Genomic DNA, 12,937 nt, shown 5'->3' with positions numbered 1-12,937 from the left:
AATGATGGGTTTAAACAGAAAGTCTCATCCCGTTTTCAGATAACTGGTGATTTTCGACTGATGATTTTGCTTTGAAGATGATACAGATTTTAATTTTCTTGTTGTTTTTACACAACATGCATAACCATTAATGTGGCCTTTTTAGGTATGGCGTTAGCCATGACTTTTTGATTTTACGGAAATTATACATATGACCTACCTACCTATAGGGACTTTGAACAATACCTCTTTGTCCATTGGTCTGTTATTGTGTATTTCACATTTTCCTTCTGCATACTGCATGGGGAATGGATCAGCGCACTACATTCAACTGGCTATCTGCACAATGAGTGAAGATTTCTGTCCTTTAACAAGCAGCACATCCACACAAAAGCAGCTCCCTTCAGAAAAGTGTTTATGGTTTTAGCCTATGTTATTTAAAGCCTGATGGCATCCAAGACTTTTTGATTTTACTAAAATTATATATCTAATATACTTACTTATATGGGCTTTCACATGGCCCTCTTTTTCCATTGATCCGTCTTTGTTTCATTCAAATGTATCTTCTACCCAATGCAGCATGGGACAATGGATTAGCCCTCTTCAGAAACTGGCTCACTTCACTGTGAGTGATGGCATTCTGCCCTTTCACAAGAAGCACATCCAGACGTGAAGTCATTCCTTTAAGTACTAGGGACTACTTTGGCAATGTGTGTTTTTTGAGGCCAGTTAATATTTTTGCTTGTAGATATTTTTTCAGATTAATGAGGGACCAGCAGCTTCCACAGTGCTAGGGTTTTTCAAAAATCATTAAAAAAACACAAGCACAGATTCCAGATCTGGCAGCTGTTATTGAGCTGGATCCAGGCAGTCCCTGTGAAATATGGTGAATTTATCCTCCTGTAATTTGCTGACGCAGGGACACATTCAGTGGTGAGTGCGCACATGTTATCTGCTTTCCATTCGGAGTAGCAACCTGCAAGGGAAGACGGAGGTTTCTTATTTTCACTTTCAGCTGTTCCCAATACAAAGGCTTCACTTAAAGTTCCATCAGCCCACTTTTTGTTGTAATTTTAATTTAGGTGGGAGCTATCTGGAGCCTAACACCCAGAAATGCCAAACCAATTAAAGTTTATGACTTTGTTCACCCCACGAATGTAAAGGATAAGCATGCACTTTGAGAATGTCAGACGTCTATCTGCGTAGTTGTACTAATAATAACGCAAAAATCACTTACTAATTATTTTTACTTAGTTTATTTAAATACTCCCCTTATCCCAATGTAGGGTGCCACAGCATGTTACATCACACACATATTTTATACAGAGGCTAATACACTTTGTACGCCAATGTAAAAGAAACGTTAAACAAGAAAATGGGGGTTAGAAGGTGTCACATATCATCAACATTGATAGGCAAAATATGTCGAGAGTGCTTGGTCTGGAGAACTACAATGTCAGGTATTGAGGACGGAGCACAGTGTTTGAGGTTCCTTGTACTAACTGAACTGCATTATTAACTAAATGAACTCTATTTAGCAAACTTTGTACATTGAAAGATTGAGAAAATAACGTTACGTTCTAAACTTATGTGTGCCTTGCAGTTTTCAGTCACCTCCTAGATTTAGTTTCAAGGCTCACTCAGGCTCACTGTGCTTTATGAGAGTGATTGTAACTCATGGGCTACAAGTAACACAAGCATCTCCGTGACAAAAACCGCAACTCACTGAGCTATCTCAATGAAATACAAATCTGAGATCTGCATGTTTTACGTTGTACTTTGCAGGAGACATATTACCCATCTACTTTACTTTATGATGCATGAAAACTGTGACTAGACAAACATAGATTGCCCCGCCAACTGCATTAACCACCAGAGAATGTTACTGATATTATTATTGCCTGACAATTGCTGGGCACACACATATCTCCTTTAGCAGCTGCATTAAGTTTGTAAGAAATTTTTCACACTTTTTGGTCAGCCCTCAGTCCAACAATCTGAATGAAATTTCGCCCTCAGAAAAGCAACCTTCAAGGCTTAATGCTCTTCTACTAAACGTATGTTCTTTTCCAAAATATCATGAGGCTGTTTCTGATCCAACTACACATTAAAGCCAGATGTATGTTTCATAAACGACACCTGGTAATGTGAGATCGCTAACTCTGATATTGCTTCCGCTATCCCATAGCTAGCTGATGCAACCACTAGACTGTCAGGGCACATGGGGGGGAGGTCTAGCACCATTCATTGCTGGTCTATTAGCTGTAGCATTGCTAAAAAACAGAGTCCCTGCTCCCCTGCCCTAATTTGGACTGTTTATTAGCTACTTTCTACATTCCTCTTTTGCGTTCCACTTCATGAGAGTCTACTCTTATCCACACCTCCAAATTAAATTGCAATTAGTCCAAAATGAGTGAAGCTAAGCGTAAGCATATTCTTTCCAAAACTCCTATTGAAATTACTAAGAATGTAACCACAGCAGTCACAACTTTCAATAATTGGCTAACTTCTGCAATTGACAATATCGCTTCCCTGAAACATTGTCAAAGCCATTGCAAACAACCATTGGCTACATGGTTCAATGAGGAACTTCGTTTGCCCAAAAGACACTGTAAGACAAAGGAAGGGCTCTTGCCTCTCTTGTATTCGATGGAGAGACAAGCCCACTATAGGACAGCTCTGAGGGACTACCCCAAACTAAACTGTGTCACCCAAACTTGCTTTAATACTAATAAAAGTGAATCGGCTTCCAAGTTGGCTGAAGAAATCTTTCTCATTGCAAAGAACTGCATGAACTGAATTTGTCTTAATTTTTTTCTAACAAAATTTTAGAACTGCATAACAAATTGCCCCCTCTCTGCCCTACAGAGCAGACTTTAGCCACAATAATGGAACTCAAACTTCCTGGCAATACCCACTGAGCCAATTTCAAGAAAGAAATATCCATACTTTTGGCCTCCATTAAATCAGACTCAACTAATGACAGCTGCCCACAACACATCTATGCCCTGGGATCTGAGATCCTTTTACCACTGCGTACAGACTTGTATTATATAACCCTTTCTTCTGATATGGTGCATGACCAATGGAAACAAACCCATATTGTACGTTTGTTAAGAAAACATTCAGTTGACCTAAATGTTCTAAGCAACTATAGACCCATCTTGTTGCTTTTAGTTCCATATAAGATCTTGGAAAAAGCTATCAACAAGCGGATCTCCACCTACTTATAAACTAACAACGTACTGACCCCTCACAGTCTGGTATCAGGCCTTTGAATATAACAGAAATTACCGTAGTGGCAGCCACAGAAAATATCAGGTCTAAACTGACCCAAGGACTCTCATCTACGCTCATATTTTTCGACTTATCATCTGCTTTCTATACTGGCTCCTACTCCAGTTTATTACACAGTCTTTTTGACATCGGCATCTGCCTCAGTGCGCTGAAATGGCTTGGCTTATTTTTGCGCTCACATTATCAAAGGATGCAGCTAGTCCTTTCCTATCTAATTCTATCACAAACTGTGGAGCACATCAGAGCTCCTCCATCAACCCCAGCCTATTTAATATATATCTTCAACCTGTAGCATTTCTGGTTCCCTCTTATGGATTCAATGTAACAACATACGCAGGCTATATTCAAATTATTGTGTCCTTCTCAGAAGAGCAAAAGCAAGGCAACTCCATTTTCAGAGCCTTTATGAGTGTAGTTGCCATATGGACGCAATCCAACTTCCTCAAGTCAGACCGTGATAAAACCAAGGTGCTCCTCTTCGGTCATCCCACAGTTCCGTGGTCACCTGACCGGTAGCCTTTAGAGTTAGGCACCACTCCCTTCCCAGTAATCTTGGCAAAGAATCTTGGCTTTACAATAGACGACCAACTTAATTTCAAGAATCAGGTACATGCCTGCTTCTTCATGCTACTTATGCTCCAAAAAGGTCTTTCTTTTCTTCACAATTCAGCCAAACGCACCATGGTTCACTCTCTTATCACTTCACGTTTGGACTATGGCAATGCACTATATTTGAGTCTACCAGAGATTCTTCTCTACCGCTTTCTAGTGGTACACAATGCAGCTGCGCCTCTAATCCTGAAATTGCCCCCACTTCTTCAGCATCAAATTACTTTTAAAGTTACATATCTCCCCTCCCACCCTATTAAGTAACAAGCAGCTTTTAAAGCCCTTTGCATTGCCCACAGAGCAAAAAACGTCTCTGGGCCTGTATATTTAAGAAACATCTTTAATCTCTATTGGCCTACTCATGGCCTTAGATCCTCCTTTCAAACACTGCTTCAGATCGCCATCATTCACAAGGGAAGTACAGTCGGACATTCCTTCTCCTACCTCACAGCGACTCTGTGGAACACACTTTAGACGAATCTTAAGCCACAAACAGTTAGGAGCGCACCTGCCTAACATCCCAGCAATTAATCTGCCCCATTGCATCATGGTAGATGTAGTATCTTCAAAAAACGAACTCCATTAATTTTTAAATATTTCACCTTTAAGTAGGTACAGCCTTTACTGTGCATCTCTGGACACATGTGTTTCTGGGTTAGTCCCTTCTTCAGCAGAGAACATATTTGCGGGGTGCTGGGAATGCTGCCATAAATCCCCCGGTTTCAGTACCTCTTCCCTGGCATGCTGGTGCCTGCTCCAGAGCTCGTCAGCCCAGTAGCTCAAGGGAGCCTTTAAAGTCACAAACAGTTAGGAGCGCACCTGCCTAACATCCCAGCAATTAATCTGCCCCATTGCATCATGGTAGATGTAGTATCTTCAAAAAACGAACTCCATTAATTTTTAAATATTTCACCTTTAAGTAGGTACAGCCTTTACTGTGCATCTCTGGACACATGTGTTTCTGGGTTAGTCCCTTCTTCAGCAGAGAACATATTTGCGGGGTGCTGGGAATGCTGCCATAAATCCCCCGGTTTCAGTACCTCTTCCCTGGCATGCTGGTGCCTGCTCCAGAGCTCGTCAGCCCAGTAGCTCAAGGGAGCCTTTAAAGTCACAAACAGTTAGGAGCGCACCTGCCTAACATCCCAGCAATTAATCTGCCCCATTGCATCATGGTAGATGTAGTATGTTCAAAAAACGAACTCCATTAATTTTTAAATATTTCACCTTTAAGTAGGTACAGCCTTTACTGTGCATCTCTGGACACATGTGTTTCTGGGTTAGTCCCTTCTTCAGCAGAGAACATATTTGCGGGGTGCTGGGAATGCTGCCATAAATCCCCCGGTTTCAGTACCTCTTCCCTGGCATGCTGGTGCCTGCTCCAGAGCTCGTCAGCCCAGTAGCTCAAGGGAGCCTTTAAAGTCACAAACAGTTAGGAGCGCACCTGCCTAACATCCCAGCAATTAATCTGCCCCATTGCATCATGGTAGATGTAGTATCTTCAAAAAACGAACTCCATTAATTTTTAAATATTTCACCTTTAAGTAGGTACAGCCTTTACTGTGCATCTCTGGACACATGTGTTTCTGGGTTAGTCCCTTCTTCAGCAGAGAACATATTTGCGGGGTGCTGGGAATGCTGCCATAAATCCCCCGGTTTCAGTACCTCTTCCCTGGCATGCTGGTGCCTGCTCCAGAGCTCGTCAGCCCAGTAGCTCAAGGGAGCCTTTAAAGTCACAAACAGTTAGGAGCGCACCTGCCTAACATCCCAGCAATTAATCTGCCCCATTGCATCATGGTAGATGTAGTATCTTCAAAAAACGAACTCCATTAATTTTTAAATATTTCACCTTTAAGTAGGTACAGCCTTTACTGTGCATCTCTGGACACATGTGTTTCTGGGTTAGTCCCTTCTTCAGCAGAGAACATATTTGCGGGGTGCTGGGAATGCTGCCATAAATCCCCCGGTTTCAGTACCTCTTCCCTGGCATGCTGGTGCCTGCTCCAGAGCTCGTCAGCCCAGTAGCTCAAGGGAGCCTTTAAAGTCACAAACAGTTAGGAGCGCACCTGCCTAACATCCCAGCAATTAATAAACCAGCAGGCCAGGGAAGAGGTACTGAAACCGGGTGATTTATGGCAGCATTCCCAGCACCCCGCAAATATGTTCTCTGCTGAAGAAGGGACTAACCCAGAAACACATGTGTCCAGAGATGCACAGTAAAGGCTGTACCTACTTAAAGGTGAAATATTTAAAAATTAATGGAGTTCGTTTTTTGAAGATACTACATCTACCATGATGCAATGGGGCAGATTAATTGCTGGGATGTCAGGCAGGTGCGCTCCTAACTGTTTGTGACTTTAAAGGCTCCCTTGAGCCATTGGGCTGACGAGCTCTGGAGCAGGCACCAGCAGGCCAGGGAAGAGGTACTGAAACCGGGTGATTTATGGCAGCATTCCCAGCACCCCGCAAATATGTTCTCTGCTGAAGAAGGGACTAACCCAGAAACACATGTGTCCAGAGATGCACAGTAAAGGCTGTACCTACTTAAAGGTGAAATATTTAAAAATTAATGGAGTTCGTTTTTTGAAGATACTACATCTACCATGATGCAATGGGGCAGATTAATTGCTGGGATGTCAGGCAGGTGCGCTCCTAACTGTTTGTGACGAATCTTAAGCACCTCTCTAATTCCTCAAAAAAGTAAAGACCCAACTCTTCTAGTTTTCTCATCTAGCAGTGCAACCCCACCATCATCAGTGCCCAGACTCCATGTTTGGGAAACAGCATGCGCTACAATCTATAAATAAACACATTTATATAAGATATTTTGAAATGCACCCTATTGGTGACCAATTACGCACGCCACTACAGATTTAGGGCCAGATAAAGATACTGGGGGAGGGGTTACACCATCATAACAGTGATAAATATCCCATCCGCCAAAATCTAAATCCCATTATATCCAATTGGATTCAGATTTCGCCTAACGGGATATACGTCACTGTTGTGACGGAGTAACCCCTCCACCAATATCTAAATCAGGCCCTTAATGTCTTATTTTTCCTTGTTATTGGTTTCTGTGCACAGTTTTAAAAAAAAAAGTATAAGTTGACTGTCAAACTCTGCTTTGCATTACTCTGCCCCTTGTCACTCCACCCCATTTTTTCTGCCACACTTCCTTCCCCCCAATTTATGGAATCTCAGAGTATTTTTTCCATTTCCAGCGCTGCAAGTATCACAGATATCACCGCCATGTGGAAAAGCCACCAGGGCTCGATTTTGAGTCTCCTACTAGCACAGTCACTAGGCGTCAGTTCCTGGGGAAAGATTCTCTGTGTAAACAATGTTGGCATGTTAATGTTGACTGATTGCGTCCCGTTGGTTTCTAGCACAAGAGTGCATTTTTGAGGTGTTGTTTATGGCTGTACTGTTGACCTGCTGCTCTGAATGCTGTTTTGTAGGCAATGTACATTCTGAGCTGCTGCACACGTACCAGAGTAAAACGGACGTCCTCCTCTTGACAGTGCGACTGGCTGTGATTACTGCTGTAATACTCACTGTGCCGGTATTGTTTTTTACTGTAAGTAAAAGATGTCTCAAGGTTTGTAATAGAATATCAGTAGCAGAACGGTGGTACATAAAAGTGCGCGGGTTGCATGTTGCCAAAATATAAATTCACGAGGTACCATTGTGGGTGCTATCTCTGAGGGATTCTGCATGATTTCCATAGCACCCATTGCAGGGCTGGTCACAGGGTTGTCCTCAAGAATAGATGTGGCAATATGTCCCTAATGATAAGTTTCAAATAGCATTTCAAAACACAGTCAACAATCATGAATGGACTCAAAAAAGGAGCTGGAGATCAGATATATAGATTTACCATGAAGGTTTATTAAAATATTGAAGTGCAATAACGAAAGGTAAACATACGGCACTTTCAATAAATCAGTCAAAAGACATAGAAATTAATTCCATGAAGACTCCCCGGAGTTTAAAAAGATGTAGTATTAAGCCAAATGATGTAGGAAATTGATAGAGAAACGGACAGCATCCGTGACAGACACCCATAAAGAACTAGCTCACCTCTTAATTCAAGGGTTTTTGTAGAAAATGTCACCACAGAATGTAATCGGAAATGCACTGTCAGCATGGTGAGAGCAAATGTAGGACATTACAACAAATCTAAATTCTACCTTATAAAACATCATTTAACTACACCATCCTATCACTATGGATAATAATTTGCCCCTTCTGACCCAAAGTCACTGGAGGTATCAGAACAAGCTAGTTACATGAACAATGACAAAACCCATAATTTATGCAATACAGTGTTCAGGCACGATGCCTTGAAAGTATCTAAAGGGTTCCTCTGGAGTTCTCCGAGAATAACATAGCATACCTAATCAACAGTGCACATTTTGCTGCGGTGTCAATGAGAAAATATAAACACACAAGAAATGTGAAACATAGGCCATGTTATTGTAAAATGATGGCGAGGCCTAGTTGAGGGATAGTTAGCATAGGCCAGAAAAGTATATTTCTGTGCATCACAAGAATTTTGTTTCATATGCAAATGATTCTTATTAACAAGCACATATAATGCTAATCGGAATATAACTTCTACACCAGTTACCCCATGCCATCAGGAGCACTTTTATCTAGGTGAGATTTTTTAACCAATAGAACCTAATAAGCTGGGATGTTTGCCTGTTCTAATAAGAGCGTGAGTTTTAAAGTCCCAGTATCTAAAGAGCCAGCCCTAAACACCAGAGCTGGCTGAAGGTGTCAAATAGAGTAGGAGGACTACTAGACTGCTCCACATTTGATCACTCCATGGCCTAATGCTTTTAATGACCCCGAGAAGGGAGATGTGGCGCTTCACAGGTTACTGACATAACTCAAACCAAGAATCACCCAAAAGGAAGCTCAAAGGAGGATGCAAAGGGGTGAGCATAGGAAGCAGGATTCATCACTTTCCGCATAAGTACAAAGTTACTACCTCATTTATTTCAGTGATTTTTTGCAGTGTCTGCAGGCACCTATGGTCTGTATGCAAATTCCACGGGCATTGAGGTAACCACCTGGAGCTGTATCATGATGGCCGCTGCTACTGCAGCGCAGAGCCAAGTGCCTGTTTTTATGCACCTGCAGTTTGCAAAGCAAATTAATTTAATTCAGTATTTGTCTGATTTAAGGTTTGAGTTACAGACAGTACAACTCAGAAATGGTGAGCAGGGCTTGCCTTTTTTCTGTTTCCGAGCTGTGCTGCCTAAAATAACTCAGAGAAATAGTGGACTCAATGAATTCACTCTACATACTGCAGATGCATAAGAACAGGGCTGTGTGAGTCCCAAGGCATCAGGGCCCTAGAACAAAGAAGGAAAACCTCTCAGGACAATATTCGAAGTCAAAACCATAAAGGTTTATTTGAAATTAAGAATCATTAAAAAAAGCAAAACATTAGTTCGATTCAAATCAGCATCAATAATTCATAAAACTAAATCCAGTTGTGAGAGGTCAAAACTTAAGGGAATTAAGGAACAAAATATAGTTTTGTTATGAACTAGCATAATGAGAAATTTCCTAGCTATCGAGAAGGAAAGTTTCAATTTTATTAGGAACACGGAGGAGAGGATTATGCATCATCTTTCTTCACTTTTTATTAACAGCAGGTTCAAAGTTCAACAAATATAAAAAAAATGAACTACAACACCCATGGGACAGCGTTACCATGGCAACCAATGTCCAATCACTGTTCTATCCGACAGTCCGTATATATATCCAGCAGTGCCAACGTCCGTCCTCGACTTCACTGCAATAGGAAGTTAAGCTGTCGTTAGGTTGGTGCGGTTTCTGTTCCTAGGAAGTAATGTAAAATAATGAGTTTGGGACTCGTGTCCGTTAAGGTATAAACAGGTGAAGTAAGCAAACAGTCCGGAGATCCCACTCACCTCATTATAAGAAACGATAATGCTTGCAAACACCATTAACAGGCTTGAACAAATTCAACCTTAGATAACATCATGATTAAATCTGGAAAAAATGAATACCACCTCCAGATTCGTTGAGTCAGCTCCTGGGTGGGCGATATGCCCGTAATGTCGGGCGGGATAATCCTCGCCTCCGTGTCCTTAATAGAATTGAAACTTTCCTTCTCGATAGCTAGGAAATTTCTCATTCTATGTCAGGACAGGAGGCGAGGATTATGCATGTTTAAAGCTTACCTACCACCAAAGAGGCTGCTTCGTGGATGGGTTTAAAATATAATTTTTTTAACATGGATTCTGACGACCAGTCGGCCGCTTTCATGATGTCCTCCAGCCTTCCCCCTAGCTGTACTGCTTTGGAGGCCATGGCCCCCGAGTGGAGTGTGCCCCAAAAACCTGCACATTGATGCCCGCTTCCATCAAAATCCATTTGACCCACCTAGCAATGGAGGAGGAGGAAACTGCTCTAAAGGGTTTCTTTATGGAAATCAACAATTGTAGTTCCCCCGGGGGCCAAAGTTCGGCCGTCACTTCCTCATATGCCTTCAGACACCTTACCACACACAGTTTGGGTGTATGTTCATAAGCGGGATAGGTTACCGACTTGGTATTACACTTTGTATGTCTGGATATCGTGAAAGTCACACCCTCTGGAGAGAAAACCCTAGCAGACATGTCCAGAGCTCTCACATCCGTACGCTTACAAGAGATGAGGCAGAGCAAAATAGCTAACTTTGCTGACAATTCCTTCCGGGAAAGATACTGGTTGTCTTGCCAAGAGAGCAACAGACGTAGAACCTGGTTGACGTCCCACAATGTGGAGTACCTGGGTTCAGGAGGTCTGGTCAACCGGATGCCTTTTAGTAGCTTGCACACCCATGGGTGCTCCCCCACCAGGCAAGTGTTAATAGGGGGGTGTCCCGCCGATATCGTAGATCGAACCGAATTAATCGAGCAGTAGGACTGACCTGCCTCCGCAAGAGCGGCTAGGAAATTTATGACATCTGTAATCTCGGCCCCCATGGGATCGATGTGCCTTCCCACACACCAACGAGCCCAACGATACCAGGCTGACTTGTATCTTTTACAGGTACTCGGGGCCCAAGCTTGTCTGATAAATCTTTCAGCCTCCTATGAAAGTCTGTGGTCCGTCCAGCGAGACCGGAAATCCTCCAAGCCACCAGGGAGAGATGGCCCTGAAGGACTAGCGGGTGTAGCTGTCCTTCTGGATTCAATAGAATGATCGGGAAGACCGGAAGCTGAATCAGAAGATCGCAACAGAGTTCCAGAAGGGAAGGAAACCACACCTGCGATCTCCACAGCGGAGTAATCAGGATCACTGTAGCTCCTTGGCGACGTACTTGTGCTGTCACTCTCAGGATTAGGAGGGAAGGGGGGAATGCATAACTCTGATCCCACCCCCAATCCTGTAGGAAGGCGTCTACCACCGTCGCACCGGGGTCTGGACGCCAGCTGAAGTATTGTGGTAGGTGGACATTCCACCTGGACGCAATAAGGTCCACTGAACAGGGACCCCAGCGCTTCATGAGTGTGAGGAATACAGTTCTGTCCAGTTGCCAATCGCTGGGATCCTCCAGATATCTGGAGTTTCAGTCCGCAAGGGTGATCTGGGAGCCCGGAAGGTACTCCGCCGTCACCGATATCTTGTTGGAGGCAGAAGTGCCAGAAATCCTTCGCCATCTCCGCTAGGGCCTTCGAGCGGGTGCCCTCCAAACGGTTTATGTACTGCACCTCTGATATGTTGTCCATTCTCAAGAGAATGCAACAGGAGACCTTGTCCTGCGTCAGGGACTTGATCGCGAAGGATCTCGCTAGGAGTTCCAGACAGTTGATGTGAAGGTTGAGTTCCCGTAGGGTCCAGCGTGCCCCGAACTAGACATCCCCACATCGGGCCCCCAAACCGTAACGGCTGGCGTCCGACTCTATCACGAGGTCCGGCGAGGCACCGAAGATCGCCCTGCCGTTCCACGCCTCCATGTGGTCCAGCCACCACTGGATCTCCTTCCGTGCCTCCTGGGGGAGAGTTATCAGTTCGGAATAAGTAAGGCCGCGTCGCAGGTGGTGAGCCTTCAGGCGTTGAAGGGCCCTGTAGTGAAGCAGGCCCGGGAAGATGGCCTGAATCGAGGATGAGAGGAGCCCCACCACTCTGGCCAATTGCCTGAGAGGGATCCTGTCGCGCCTCAAGACCTTCGACAACTCTTTTTTGATTTTGGATATCTTCGAGCCCGGGAGACTGAGGGAGGTTGCCTGGGAGTCGATGAGGAACCCCAGGAAGGTCATGGACTGTGAGGGCAGAAGGTCCGACTTCTGGGAGTTTATCTCGAACCCCCAGTCCTGGAGGAGCTGAATAGTTGTGTTCGCATTGGAAATTAGCTGCGTGCGGGACTGGTCCATCAGGAGGATGCCGTCGAGGTAAATGATCAAATGGATCCCCCGAGACCGTAGGTACTCCACCACTGGTTTGAGCAGTTTCGTGATGCACCAAGGTGCCGACGACAGTCCGAAAGGCAGGGACGTGAACTCGAACACCTGATCCCTCCAGAAGAATTGCAGGAATCGGCGATGAGGTGGAAAAATCGGGACCGTCAGGTAAGCATACTTGAGGTCCAGCCGAATCAGCCAATCCCCGTGCAGCAGGAGATCCCTGAGCATGTGAATGCCTTCCATTTTGAAGTGCCTGTATATGACCCACTCGTTGAAAGCTCTGAGATTGATGACTGGCCGGAAGCCTTTATCCTTTTTCTTCATGAGAAAAAGATTGCTCACGAAACCTCTGGGGTGACGGACTGACACGCGAATGGCTTCCTTGCGCAGGAGATCCTGGACCTCCGAATCTATCAGCGCAGTGTCTGACTCCGTAAAGACCAAAGGCCGCGGCGTTTCCTCCTGGATCGGAGATCCCCAAAACTCTATGTGGAACCCTGACACCGTCTGGAGAAGTTATTTGGGACCACTTTTGTGTGAAGAAACGCAGCCTCCCTCCGAGAATTTGAGGGGAAAAAAGGGTAATACTCACCGTTGGTACCTCCGAGAGCGTTCGCTCCACC

The 12,937-nt window shown here is 44.2% G+C and overlaps 1 protein-coding gene across 1 annotated transcript in view; it reads left to right on the top strand.

The window, feature by feature from the left end:
* SLC38A1 (solute carrier family 38 member 1) overlaps window positions 1–12,937 on the top strand; it is a 412,157-nt gene that overhangs the window by 386,023 nt on the left and 13,197 nt on the right. The window contains exon 13 of the mRNA XM_069229085.1: window positions 7,344–7,462. Coding sequence (XP_069085186.1) covers window positions 7,344–7,462 — 119 coding nt within the window. The remainder of the gene's footprint in view (window positions 1–7,343; window positions 7,463–12,937) is intronic.

The sequence above is a fragment of the Pleurodeles waltl genome, chromosome 4_1 (assembly GCF_031143425.1).
Source record: "Pleurodeles waltl isolate 20211129_DDA chromosome 4_1, aPleWal1.hap1.20221129, whole genome shotgun sequence".
In the NCBI taxonomy this organism is placed as follows: Eukaryota; Metazoa; Chordata; class Amphibia; order Caudata; family Salamandridae; genus Pleurodeles; species Pleurodeles waltl.
The sequence above is the reverse complement of the archived record's forward strand: the minus strand, read 5'-3'. Positions and strand labels throughout refer to the sequence as shown.